Genomic DNA, 14,295 nt, shown 5'->3' with positions numbered 1-14,295 from the left:
CTGGTTGCCAACTCTCCTGGGGAGCCCCAAAGATCTATGGGAAGCCCTGAAACAGGTTCCTAGGGAGTCCAGAGGGAGGTTAGGAGGCTCTCCTGCCTAACGGGAGCCGCAGACAGGGACTCTGGGGGCAGCGATACCCTGAAGCAACAGAGTGGAACAGCCCCTTCAGGTCAGCACACCGGGAAGGGATGAGCTGGGGCAAGGCCAGCTAGCAGACACAGGCCTGGTCCGCCACACCAGCCATAACTTTCGCAGAGTTGTCTTCGAAAGGGCAGCTAGTGTGAGAGCTCTCTCAGCCCCACCTACCTCACAGGGTTTTTGTTGTGGGGGAAGAAGATAACGGAGATGGTGAGCCGCTCTGAGACTCTTGAGATTCGGAGTGGAGGACGAGATATAAATCCATTGTCATCATCATCATCTCCTCTCCTTTTTAATCAATCAACTCGGCAATGAACAAAAAGCAGTGATCAAAGAATCAAAGGGACCCCCCCCCCAACTCCCCCCCGGCAAAAAAGCAATGGTTTACCCCCATCCTAACCTGGCCAAGCAATCTGCAGCTCCCCCCAAACAGAAGACCACCCCCGTTCAGCCGACTGATGCAAGACGAGTTGCGGCTTCTCAAGAGAAATGTTTTAATTACAGGTCTCCAGGAGCAACTAAAGCTGGCTGGGACAAGGAGGAAACGACCCACCTCCCCCTTCCATAAAGGAGGCGGGGGATTCCCTGCCCCACCCCCAGTGTTTGCCCAGTAGGCCCCTCCATCTGCTCGCCCTGCTCAAGAATTCCAAGGGGAACGGAGCAGGCAGGGTGGGACTCGGTGTGTGGCCTGGGCTGGGGCCCAGACGACTCCAGATTGACTGAAGGGGTCAGCGAGGGGGCACGGAGGAGTCCAGGCTCCCGTCTGCTGCAGCCGTCTTCACCGTGCGGCTCTGCTGCCCCCTTCATTGTGCCCAGGATGGGGGGCTCTGTGCTCGCCCAAGCAGTCCACGGCAAGCCCGCCCTGCTCAGAAGATCTCCTCTGCGTTCCTGGCCCGAGAGTCCTGCAGCTCCCGGAGCCTGCCCAGAGCCTCCTGCAGCTCCCGCTGGCCGTGCTGGCGGGTGTCGCGGCTACGGACGTTCACGGTGCGCTTGGACATCTCCTGGCGGCCGACCACTGGAGCAGAAAACAAAGAACACGCGCACGTGAACACACAAAGCGGCCTTCCACTCGAGGAGACCCTCAATTCATCAAGGTCGGTCTTGGGTACTCAAACTGGCAGCAGCTCTCCGGGGACTCAGGCTGAGGTCTTTCCCATCACCTCCTGCCTGGTCCTTTTGACTGGAGATGCCGGGGATTGAACCTGGGACCTTCTGCATGCCAAGCAGATGTTCTACCACTGAGCTATGGCCCCTCTCCATGGCTCTCCAGGGTCTCAGGCAGAGGTCTTTCCCATCACCTCCTGCCTGGTCCTTTTTAACTGGAGATGCCGGGGATTGAACCTGGGACCTTCTGCATGCCAAGCAGAGGCTCTGCCACTGAGCTATGGCCCCTCTCCATGGCTCTCCAGGGTCTCAGGCAGAGGTCTTTCCCATCACCTCCTGCCTGGTCCTTTCTAACTGGAGATGCCGGGGATTGAACCTGGGACCTTCTGCATGCCAAGCAGAGGTTCTGCCACTGAGCTATGGCCCCTCTCCATGGCTCTCCAGGGTCTCAGGCAGAGGTCTTTCCCATCACCTCCTGCCTGGTCCTTTTTAACTGGAGATGCCGGGGATTGAACCTGGGACCTTCTGCATGCCAAGCAGAGGCTCTGCCACTGAGCTATGGCCCCTCTCCATGGCTCTCCAGGGTCTCAGGTGGAGGTCTTTCCCATCCCCTCCTGCCTGGTCCTTTCTAACTGGAGATGCTGGGGATTGAACCTGGGACCTTCTGCATGCCAAGCAGAGGCTCTGCCACTGAGCTATGGCCCCTCTCCATGGCTCTCCAGGGTCTCAGGTGGAGGTCTTTCCCATCCCCTCCTGCCTGGTCCTTTCTAACTGGAGATGCTGGGGATTGAACCTGGGACCTTCTGCATGTCAAGCAGAGGCTCTGCCGCTGAGCTATGGCCCCTCTCCATGGCTCTCCAGGGACTCAGGTGGAGGTCTTTCCCATCCCCTCCTGCCTGGTCCTTTTTAACTAGAGATGTCGGGGATTGAACCTGGGACCTTCTGCATGCCAAGCAAAGGCTCTGCCACTGAGCTATGGCCCCCCTCCATGGCTCTCCAGGGTCTCAAGTGGAGGTCTTTCCCATTTCCTCCGGTCTGGTCCTTTTTAACTGGAGATGCTGGGGATTGAACCTGGGAACTTCTGCATGGCAAGCAGAGGCTCTGCCACTGAGCTATGGCCCCTCTCCATGGCTCTCCAGGGTCTCAGGATGAGGTCTTTCCCATCCCCTCCTGCCTGGTCCTTTCTAACTGGAGATGCTGGGGATTGAACCTGGGACCTTCTGCATGCCAAGCAGATGCTCTGCCACTGAGCTATGGCCCCCCCTCCATGGCTCTCCAGGGTCTCATGCTGAGGTCTTTCCCATCACCTCCCGCCTGGTCCTTCTTAACTGGAGATGCTGGGATTGAACCTGGGACCTTCCGCATGCCAAGCAGAGATTCTGCCACTGAGTTATGGCCCCTCTCCATGGCTCTCCAGGGACTCAGGCGGAGGTCTTTCCCATCCCCTCCTGCCTGGTCCTTTTTAACTGGAGATGCCGGGGATTGAACCTGGGACCTTCCGCATGCCAAGCAGAGGCTCTGCCACTGAGCTATGGCCCCCCTCCATGGCTCTCCAGGGTCTCAAGTGGAGGTCTTTCCCATTTCCTCCGGTCTGGTCCTTTTTAACTGGAGATGCTGGAACCTGGGAACTTCTGCATGGCAAGCAGAGGCTCTGCCACTGAGCTATGGCCCCTCTCCATGGCTCTCCAGGGACTCAGGCAGAGGTCTTTCCCATCCCCTCCTGCCTGGTCCTTTCTAACTGGAGATGCTGGGGATTGAACCTGGGACCTTCTGCATGCCAAGCAGATGCTCTGCCACTGAGCTATGGCCCCCCTCCATGGCTCTCCAGGGTCTCATGCTGAGGTCTTTCCCATCACCTCCCGCCTGGTCCTTCTTAACTGGAGATGCTGGGATTGAACCTGGGACCTTCCGCATGCCAAGCAGAGGTTCTGCCACTGAGTTATGGCCCCTCTCCATGGCTCTCCAGGGACTCAGGCGGAGGTCTTTCCCATCCCCTCCTGCCTGGTCCTTTTTAACTGGAGATGCCGGGGATTGAACCTGGGACCTTCCGCATGCCAAGCAGAGGCTCTGCCACTGAGCTATGGCCCCTCTCCATGGTTTTCCGGGGTCTCAGGTTGAGGTCTTTCCCATCTCCTCCTGTCTGATCCTTTCTAACTGGAAATCCCAGGGATTGAACCTAGCACCTAGGACCTTCTGCAAGCCGAGCTACTGAGCCATGCAGCATCCCAAATGTAAATGAAGCTGCCTGATACACATGAAGCTGCCTGATACTGAAACAGGCCCTGGGTCCATCAAAGTCACTATTGTCTACTCAGACTGGCAGCAGCTCTCCAGGGTCTCAGGCTGAGGTCTTTCCTATCACCTACTGCCAGATCTTTTAACTAGAGACGCCGGGGATTGAACCTGGGACCTTCTGCGTGCTGAGCAGAGGCTCTGCCACTGAGCCACAAACCCTCCAGCAATCTCAGGATTGTGGACTCTGCAGGCAGTGGCTCTCTGGGATCTCCGGCTGGGGTCTTTCCCATCCACTTACCACCCTGGGACTGGAGATGGTGGGGTTCGGACCTGGGACCTTCTGTGTGCCTAGCAGATGCTCCACCACTGAATGGCAGGGGGAAAGTTATTTGTTTTCATAGAGGAACAGTGGAAGAGGGCCTACCTGGCCCAGATACTTCCAAGCACATTTCTGTAGCCCGCCAGGGGCTAGAAAATCTTTTCTCTATTTAGTTTTCACGGCCCTTTCTGACACACCCAGGGAAATGCTGTTTGCCACTTTGGGGTCAGGAAGCAATTTTTCTCCAGGCTACTTTGGCCAGGGGTCCTAGAGGTTTTTGCCATCTTCAGCGCATGGAGAAGGGGTCACTGGGGATGTTTGAGGGGGGGGGAGGTATTTGTGGATTTCCTGCATTGTGCAGGGCTAGATGACCCTGGAGGTCCCTTCCAACTCTAGGATTCTAAGTTTCCACAGGCTTCCTCAGAAGGTGGTGGGCTCTCCTTCCTTGGAGGTTTTTAAGCAGAGGCTAGATGGCCACCTGACAGCAATGAGGATCCTGTGAACTTAGGGGGAGGTGTTTGTGGGTTTCCTGCATTGTGCAGGGGGTTGGACTAGATGACCCTAGAGGTCCCTTCCAACGCTAGGATTCTATGACCGTTGGAACAGACTTCCTTGGGAGGTGGTGGGCTCTCCTTCCTTGGATGTTTTTAAGCAGAGGCTAGATGGCCATCTGACAGCGATGAAGATCCTGTGAATTTAGGGGAAGGTGTTTGTGGGTTTCCTGCATTGGACATGGGGTTGGACTAGATGACCCTAGAGGTCCCTTCCAGCTCTGTGATTCTATGACTGTTAAGAGCGGTTCCTCAGTGGAACAGGCTTCCTTGGGAGGTGGTGGGCTCTCCTTCCTTGGATGTTTTTAAGCAGAGGCTAGATGGCCATCTGACAGCAATGAGGATCCTGTGAATTTAGGGGGAGGTGTTTGTGGGTTTCCTGCATTGTGCAGGGGGTTGGACTAGATGACCCTGGAGCTCCCTTCCAACTCTACGATTCTATCATTTATTCAATTTCTACCCCACATGCCCCACAAACAGGCTCAGGGTGGGTTACAGAGTCACACACACAGATTGTGACTAAAATAACAATGAATAGAAATTTAAGCATTAAAATCGGCCACGGGACGAACCAGAGATGGCAAAGGAAATCTCCCTTTGCTCTTCAGTTGAAAACAAAACTGCCTGCTGCTCCATCGTAGTTTAATCACCAATTCCCGACTTTTCATTCAAAGGTACCGTAATTAAAAGCCCTTTGCAATGCAATAGTACCCAGCACAATACGGTGCAATAATCCAGTTGGATAAAGTGCTTGTGCAACGTCTCTGCATTGAAAAGGACTTTTAATTACCTTTGAATGAAATGCAACTGGTAATGAAATAAGAATAAGAAAATTTCTTTATTATTAATTTGGCCACTGTCTGTTCCTGTTTCCCAATGATGCAGAACAGAGCATCCCAGGAAGTTTCAGCTTTCATTTTGTCCTTCAAGGTTCTAGTTCTCAAGGCCGGGAGGAAGACGCCAGGTAGAAGAAGATACTGGATTTATATCCCGCTCTCCACTCCGAATCGCAGAGTCTCAGAGTGGCTAACAATCTCCTTTGTCTTCCTCCCCCACAACAGACACCCTGTGAGGGCTGGGAGAGAAGAAGCTGCCCTTTCAAAGACAACTCCTGCCAGAGCTATGGCTGACCCAAGGCCGTTCCAGCAGTTGCAAGTGGAGGAGGGGGGAATCGAACCCGGTTCTCCCAGATAAGAGTCCGTGCACTTAACCACCACACCAAACTGGAAGGTTTCCCTATGAAGAAAGGTTAAAACGCTTGGGGCTCTTTAGCTTGGAGAAACGTCGACTGCAGGGTGACATGATAGAGATTTGCAAGATTATGCATGGGATGGAGAAAGTAGAGAAAGAAGCCCTTTTTTTCCCTTTCTCACAATACAAGAACTCGTGGGCATTCGATGAAATTGCTGAGCAGTCAGGTTAGAACGGATAGACGGAAGTCCTTCTTCACCCAAAGGGTGATTAACGCGTGAAATTCACTGCCACAGGAGGTGGTGGCGGCTACAAGCATAGCCACCTTCAAGAGGGGGTTAGATAAAAATATGGAGCAGAGGTCCATCAGTGGCTATTAGCCACAGTGTGTGTGTGTGTGTGTGTGTGTGTATATATATATATATATATTTTTGGCCACTGTGTGACACAGAGTGTTGGACCGGATGGGCCATTGGCCTGATCCAACATGGCTTCTCTTATGTCTTATGGTACCTTTCCATCGGGCTTTGATCCAGGTCCACCTGGCACCCCCCCTCCCTGTTACAAAGGGTCACTCGAAACACAGGAGAAAGAAAAGGAGAAAGCAGCTGGACATCTTTCTGCTGCAACTGGACCAAGCTGTTATTAAAACGATACTTTCTGGCCCTCGCTTTTAATTGCTACCTGTCACTTTTGCTCCTTGGCTGAAATACAGGGCAAAATAAAACCCCTAAACAGTCTTTCCCGGCCCTGTCTCCTTTCGCCACCCTCTCTCCCTCCGGCTTCCTTCCTTAATGCCAGTGGTTGAATCACGGGCACAACGCTTTGCAGTTACCTGACACGGTGCGGCCAAAACATTTTGGCACCTAAGGTGGGAAATCCAGGCCCCCTCTGGCACCAGCAACACTCCCCACCCCCTGGGCAAACAACGCATTGCCTCATCGTGGGAAGAGTTCTCTTGCGCAAACCTCACTGCGGTGAATGGGGCTCCAGCCGCAGTTTGCGCATGCCAGGTTCCTGCTGGATGGTGTCCCGTGAGTCACGGCTGCCAGCCTGCCGGTGCCCAAGTGTTGCTTCCGGAAAGTTTCCCTCCTCTCGGCTGCCTGAATGACGCGGCGCTTCTGTCTCTTGGCCGTCTCGTGCCCCAAAGCTTCGCAGAAGTTCACTGCCCTGCTCTCGAGGCCCTGGGCCTCTCTGCAAAGGATTCTGGGGCTGCAGCCCATTCATCTTGCGTTCTGGCAGGGCTTCACCTGGCACTCTGAGCATGCTCCCTGGAACCCCCACCCCTTGGTGCTTTGCGGGAGGGACGGACTGCCAGTGCAGGGCCACCCCTCTCTGTGGAGATCCAGTTTGGTGTGGTGGTGAAGTGCAGGGACTCTTATCTGGGAAAACGGGGTTCGATTCCCCACTCCTCCACTTGCACCTGCTGGAATGGCCTTGGGTCAGCAAAGAAGAACAACGGTGCAACAAATTCAGTAAAACTATTTATCCTACATTCTCTTGTGTCTAAAGCAGCCATAGATCTTGCAGTTGTCCTTGAAAGGGCAGCTTCTGTCAGAGCTCTCTCAGTCTCACCCACCTCACAGGGTGTCTGTTTGGGGGGGGGGGGAGAGAGGAAGGTCCATCAGTGGCTATTAGCCACAGTGTGTGTGTATATATAAAATTTTTTGCCACTGTGTGACACAGAGTGTTGGACTGGATGGGCTGTTGGCCTGATCCAACATGGCTTCTCTTATGTTCTTATGTTCTTAAGGTAAAGGAGATTGCGACCCTCCACTCTGAATCTCAAGAGTTTCATTAGCCACAACATCATTGACAGAACTCTCTGTCTGGGGCAGTGATGCTCTGTATTCTTGGTGCTTGGGGGAGAGGGGGTAACAGTGGGAGGGCCTCAGCTTCTCTGCTCTGTTGTTGGCCCTCCAGAGAAACTAGTTGGCCACAGTGTGAGACATGAGGCTGGACTAGATGGACCCTCCCTGGTCTAACCCAGCAGGGCTTTTCTGATGCTCTTCTCAGGGGAAGGCCTTGGCCGCTCTGCACTGTTGTTGGCCCTCCAGAGGAACTGGCTGGCCATTGTGTGAGGGAGGAGGCTGGACTGGATGAACCCTCCCTGGTCTGATCCAGCAGGGCTCTTCTGATGCTTCTCAGTGGGAGGGCTTCTAATATCTTGGCCCCACTGGTGGCTCTCTTGACAGCACCTGGGGTTTTTGTGGCCACTGTGTGACACAGAGTGTTGGACTGGATGGGCCATTGGCCTAATCCAAAATGGCTTCTCTAATGTTCTTATGATCATGTTAATGCGGATCACTATTTTGGGGTCAGGAAGGCATTTTACTCCAAGCTGATTGGCCCAGGGATCCTGGAGGTTTTTTTCCCTTCTTCTGGGCATACAGCAGGGGTCGCTGAAGGAGGGTGTGTGTGTGGTGTTGTGATTTTCCTGCACTGTGGAGGGGGTTGGACTAGATGACCCTGGGGGCGCCCCTTCCAGCTATGTTTAATCCCTCACCCCACCTCCCCAGCTCCAAACACCTTTAGAAGACAAGCCATCTGCCTACAGAACCTGTCTGGGCTGAGATTGGAGCAGGTGGCTTCTAACTTTGCTCTGCTCTGGGAAGACCTCCTCTGGAGTCTTGTGTTCAGTTTTGGGCACCACATTTTAAGAAGGATATAGACCAGCTGGAAGGGGTCCAGAGGAGGGCGACGAAGATGGTGAGGGGTCTGGAGACCAAGTCCTATGAGGAAAGGTTGAAGGAGCTGGGGATGTTTAGCTTGGAGAGGAGGCGGCTGAGAGGTGATAGGATCACCATCTTCAAGTCCTTGAAGGGCTGTCCTAGAGAGGATGGTGTGGAATTGTTTTCTGTGGCCCCAGAAGGTAGGACCAGAACCAGTGGGTTGAAATTAAATCAAAAGAGTTTGCGGCTCAACATTAGGAAGAACTTCCTGACAGTTAAGAGCAGTTCCTCAGTGGAACAGGCTTCCTCCTCGGGAGGTGGTGGGCTCTCCTTCCTTGGAGGGTTTTCAACAGAGGCTAGATGGCCATCTGACAGCAATGAAGATCCTGTGAATTTAGGGGGAGGTATTTGTGAGTTTCCTGCATTGTGCAGGGGTTGGACTAGATGACCCTGGAGGTCCCTTCCAACTCTATGATTCTATGACTGTTAAGAGCGGTTCCTCAGTGGAACCGGCTTCCTCCTCGGGAGGTGGGGGGCTCTCCTTCCTTGGAGGTTTTTAAACAGAGGCTGGATGGCCATCTGACAGCAATGAAGATCCTGTGAATTTAGGGGGAGGTATTTGTGAGTTTCCTGCACTGTGCAGGGGTTGGACTAGATGACCCTGGAGGTCCCTTCCAACTCTATGATTCTATGACTGTTAAGAGCGGTTCCTCAGTGGAACAGGCTTCCTCCTCGGGAGGTGGTGGGCTCTCCTTCCTTGGAGGTTTTTCAACAGAGGCTAGATGGCCATCTGACAGCAATGAAGAGCCTGTGAATTTAGGGGGAGGTGTTTGGGAGTTTCCTGCCTTGTGCAGGGGGTTGGACTAGATGACCCTGGAGGTCCCTTGCAACTCTATGGTTCTAGCAGGCATGCCTCCAACGTCTGGCAAGGAGGGTCCCACGTAGCACAGCCAGAACACAGAGACGAGAAAGATCTCTTTCCACCAGCCCAGCCTGGCTTCCGCCAGACTGGGGCCCTTTTCTGGGTAACGCTGGGAACCAGCCTCTTCCCAAAGCACAAGCTGAAACGCGGCCTGGCCTCCACCTTCACCTTTGGAAAAGGCATGCGGCCCTGTGCTCCCAGGGCTTTTGAAGCAGTAACGATCATGGGAACGCCGAATTGGGCTCCTGCAGGTCATGGGGATAAGGTCAAAAGGTCAAAGGTCCGCTGACCCCTCTGGGTTTCTAAGGTTTCACCAGGCATTACCAACATGCTTTCTGAAGAAGCGGGCGTGCACGTGATCTGAGCCAGTTTGGTGTGCAGACACTGGGAGAACCGGGTTCGATTCCGCACTCCTCCCCTTGCAGCTGCTGGAATGGCCTTGGGTCAGCCATAGCTCTGGCAGGAGTTGTCCTTGAAAGGGCAGCTTCTGTGAGAGCTCTCTCCAGCCCCACCCACCTCACAGGGTGTCTGTTGTGGGGGAGGAAGGGGAAGGAGATTGTGAGTCGCTCTGAGACTCTGTCCTTGAAAGGGCAGCTTCTGGGAGAGCTCTCTCAGCCCCACCCACCTCACAGGGTGTCTGTTGTGGGGGAGGAAGGGAAAGGAGATTGTGAGTGGCTCTGAGACTCTGTCCTTGAAAGGGCAGCTTCTGGGAGAGCTCTCTCAGCCCCACCCACTTCACAGGGTGTCTGTTGTGAGGGAGGAAGGGAAAGGAGACTGAGTGACTCTGAGTGTCCTTGAAAGGGCAGCTTCTGGGAGAGCTCTCTCAGCCCCACCCACCTCACAGGGTGTCTGTTCTGGGGGAGGAAGATAAAGGAGATTGTGAGCCGCTCTGAGACTCTTCGGAGTGGAGGGCGGGATATAAATCCAATATCTTCATCTACCTCACAGGGTGTCTGTTGTGGGGGAGGAAGGGGAAGGAGATTGTGAGCCGCTCTGAGACTCTTCGGAGTGGAGGGCGGGATATAAATCCAATATCTTCATCTACCTCACAGGGTGTCTGTTGTGGGGGAGGAAGGGGAAGGAGATTGTGAGCCACTCTGAGACTCTTCGGAGTGGAGGGCGGGATATAAATCCAATATCTTCATCTACCTCACAGGGTGTCTGTTGTGGGGGAGGAAGGGGAAGGAGATTGTGAGCCACTCTGAGACTCTTCGGAGTGGAGGGCGGGATATAAATCCAATATCTTCATCTACCTCACAGGGTGTCTGTTGTGGGGGAGGAAGGGGAAGGAGATTGTGAGCCGCTCTGAGACTCTTCGGAGTGGAGGGCGGGATATAAATCCAATATCTTCATCTACCTCACAGGGTGTCTGTTGTGGGGGAGGAAGGGGAAGGAGATTGTGAGTGGCTCTGAGACTCTGTCCTTGAAAGGGCAGCTTCTGGGAGAGCTCTCTCAGCCCCACCCACCTCACAGGGTGTCTGTTGTGGGGGAGGAAGATAAAGGAGATTGTAAGCCACTCTGAGACTCTTCGGAGTGGAGGGCGGGATATAAATCCAATATCTTCATCTACCTCACAGGGTGTCTGTTGTGGGGGAGGAAGGGGAAGGAGATTGTGAGCCGCTCTGAGACTCTTCGGAGTGGAGGGCGGGATATAAATCCAATATCTTCATCTACCTCACAGGGTGTCTGTTGTGGGGGAGGAAGGGAAAGGAGATTGTGAGCCGCTCTGAGACTCTTCGGAGTGGAGGGCGGGATATAAATCCAATATCTTCATCTACCTCACAGGGTGTCTGTTGTGGGGGAGGAAGGGGAAGGAGATTGTGAGCCGCTCTGAGACTCTTCGGAGTGGAGGGCGGGATATAAATCCAATATCTTCATCTACCTCACAGGGTGTCTGTTGTGGGGGAGGAAGGGGAAGGAGATTGTGAGTGGCTCTGAGACTCTGTCCTTGAAAGGGCAGCTTCTGGGAGAGCTCTCTCAGCCCCACCCACCTCACAGGGTGTCTGTTGTGGGGGAGGAAGATAAAGGAGATTGTAAGCCACTCTGAGACTCTTCGGAGTGGAGGGCGGGATATAAATCCAATATCTTCATCTACCTCACAGGGTGTCTGTTGTGGGGGAGGAAGGGGAAGGAGATTGTGAGCCGCTCTGAGACTCTTCGGAGTGGAGGGCGGGATATAAATCCAATATCTTCATCTACCTCACAGGGTGTCTGTTGTGGGGGAGGAAGGGAAAGGAGATTGTGAGCCGCTCTGAGACTCTTCGGAGTGGAGGGCGGGATATAAATCCAATATCTTCATCTACCTCACAGGGTGTCTGTTGTGGGGGAGGAAGGGGAAGGAGATTGTGAGCCGCTCTGAGACTCTTCGGAGTGGAGGGCGGGATATAAATCCAATATCTTCATCTACCTCACAGGGTGTCTGTTGTGGGGGAGGAAGGGAAAGGAGATTGTGAGCCGCTCTGAGACTCTTCGGAGTGGAGGGCGGGATATAAATCCAATATCTTCATCTACCTCACAGGGTGTCTGTTGTGGGGGAGGAAGGGGAAGGAGATTGTGAGCCGCTCTGAGACTCTTCGGAGTGGAGGGCGGGATATAAATCCAATATCTTCATCTACCTCACAGGGTGTCTGTTGTGGGGGAGGAAGGGGAAGGAGATTGTGAGTGGCTCTGAGACTCTGTCCTTGAAAGGGCAGCTTCTGGGAGAGCTCTCTCAGCCCCACCCACCTCACAGGGTGTCTGTTGTGGGGGAGGAAGATAAAGGAGATTGTAAGCCACTCTGAGACTCTTCGGAGTGGAGGGCGGGATATAAATCCAATATCTTCATCTACCTCACAGGGTGTCTGTTGTGGGGGAGGAAGGGGAAGGAGATTGTGAGCCGCTCTGAGACTCTTCGGAGTGGAGGGCGGGATATAAATCCAATATCTTCATCTACCTCACAGGGTGTCTGTTGTGGGGGAGGAAGGGAAAGGAGATTGTGAGCCGCTCTGAGACTCTTCAGAGTGGAGGGCGGGATATAAATCCAATATCTTCATCTACCTCACAGGGTGTCTGTTGTGGGGGAGGAAGGGGAAGGAGATTGTGAGCCGCTCTGAGACTCTTCGGAGTGGAGGGCGGGATATAAATCCAATATCTTCATCTACCTCACAGGGTGTCTGTTGTGGGGGAGGAAGGGGAAGGAGATTGGGAGACGCTCTGAGACTCTTCGGAGTGGAGGGCGGGATATAAATCCAATATCTTCATCTACCTCACAGGGTGTCTGTTGTGGGGGAGGAAGGGAAAGGAGATTGTGAGCCGCTCTGAGACTCTTCGGAGTGGAGGGCGGGATATAAATCCAATATCTTCATCTACCTCACAGGGTGTCTGTTGTGGGGGGGGGGGAAGTAAAGGAGATTGTGAGCCGCTCTGAGACTCTTTGGAGTGGAGGGCGGGATATAAATCCAATATCATCATCTACCTCACAGGGTGTCTGTTGTGGGGGAGGAAGGGAAAGGAGATTGTGACTGCTCTGAGACTCCAACTCAGAGAAAAAGGCGGGATATAAATCTGTGGTCTTCTTCATATGCACAAAAGCTTGCACCCGGAATCAAACTTTGTTCGGTTTTAAAGGTGCCGCCGGATGCAAACTTTATTCCGCTGAGCTTACTGATCCAGCAGCCCACCAGACTCCATTTCCCCAGCTGCCCTCCCAGCTCGCCAGATCAACGTTTAAGGTTGTTCTGGACTCCAACCTAGCTGTTCTATTTCCGGACTAATGCCTGACCTTCTTTCCAGCCAGGAGGGCCCCGTGGGGACGAGAGAAGGAACGGCCACGGCTTACCAAACTGGAAGTTGTACTGGGCCAGCTGAGCTTTCCGGACCTTGCGGTTGAGGGTCGACCCGAAGTCGTCGTCCACGTCTGCCATGAATCCCGCCTGCCGAAAGAACTGGTGGACCTGAAGCGTGCGAGGGGGGGGGGGTGGAGGGAGTCAGGACTAGGCCGGTCATGTCTCCCCGCTGCTGTGGCAGGAGACTGTTCTCTCTCACACCCCAAGTGCCCGTGGCGCGATGATGTCACCCAGGAGTGACAACATCACATCATGGACGTTGCACCAGGGGCACTCTCTCTCTCGGCTTGACTTCGCGAACGAAGATTTAAGAAAGGTGCAGTAGTCCACGTCTGCTGCAGGCTCGCTGGTGGCTGACAAGACCAATGCGGGACAGGCAGGTCTGGCCACAGTGGGGTTGGTGCTGTCTAGGACTTGTGATAAAACTCTATGGGACCACAGAGCTTTACTGCACGTCCTAGAGCAGGGGTCCTCAAACTTTTTAAATAGGGGGCCAGTTCACTGTCCCTCAGACTGTTGGAGGGCCGGGCTGCCGTCACTGTACAAGGCCGCGGGCCGTCAGTTCTCCGTCTTCTGCATCTCTCTCCCTTCCCCACACCACACACCCCGGCCTGGGAACTCACCTCACCTGGGTATCACCTCACACTCTGTCTCCGCCACCTCAGCCCAGTGCCGGAAGTGTGCGTTGCTAACGCGAGTTTAGGTCGAACGTCACTTCCGGTCTGATTTTGCCATAACCCGGCGGGCCGCATAAACGTCCTCAGCGGGCCGTATTTGGCCCGCGGGCCGTAGTTTGAGGACCCCTGTCCTAGAGCGTCCCTGGTGTGACGATGTCACTTCCAGGTGACATCATCGCGCCGGGGACGGCATGCAGCGACAGGGCTCTTCGGAGGCGGGGATCGCTTTGGTGGCCTGCTCCCTGCCAATGGGTTGGGGCCTTCCACACCAGAGGATCCCCCGCCCCCCGGTGGCAGTTTGGCAGCCCTAGTGAGGACAGAGGGTCCAGAGAAACCTCCGGTGCAACTGCCGGGCAAACTCCACCTGGGTGCTTCTCCTCCCCTCCCCCAAAGGCTCTTTGACCTTGTCCCCTTTTATCCCTGAAGGTGCTCAAGGCGGCATTTGTTGCTGTTCTCCATTTTACCCTCACAACATCCCTACGAGGTAGGCAAGGTCAGGAGTTCGCGGCCCAAAGTCACACGGCGAGCTTCTCGGCTGAGGGATGATTTGAACCCAGGCCTAGCCCGATAACTCCAGCTCATCCCACCCCACATGTGTCTCCCACCCTCTTTCCAGCCATGTCTTTGCAACACTAAGGGCTAGAAACTTTGTTCCCTCTTGA

At 54.3% G+C, this 14,295-nt stretch overlaps 1 protein-coding gene across 1 annotated transcript in view; it reads right to left on the bottom strand.

Moving 5' to 3' along the window:
• Nucleotides 1–405: 405 nt before the first annotated feature.
• Nucleotides 406–14,295, bottom strand: part of TARS2 (threonyl-tRNA synthetase 2, mitochondrial) — a 73,118-nt gene continuing 59,228 nt past the window's right edge. Inside the window, exons 17-18 of the mRNA XM_060258667.1 lie at nucleotides 12,950–13,064; nucleotides 406–1,153 (exon numbers count right to left, since the gene is read on the bottom strand). Coding sequence (XP_060114650.1) covers nucleotides 1,005–1,153; nucleotides 12,950–13,064 — 264 coding nt within the window. The 3' untranslated portion in view covers nucleotides 406–1,004. The remainder of the gene's footprint in view (nucleotides 1,154–12,949; nucleotides 13,065–14,295) is intronic.

The sequence above is a fragment of the Heteronotia binoei genome, chromosome 1 (genome assembly GCF_032191835.1).
Source record: "Heteronotia binoei isolate CCM8104 ecotype False Entrance Well chromosome 1, APGP_CSIRO_Hbin_v1, whole genome shotgun sequence".
Taxonomy (NCBI): domain Eukaryota; kingdom Metazoa; phylum Chordata; class Lepidosauria; order Squamata; family Gekkonidae; genus Heteronotia; species Heteronotia binoei.
This window is presented reverse-complemented; position numbering and strand designations above follow the sequence as displayed.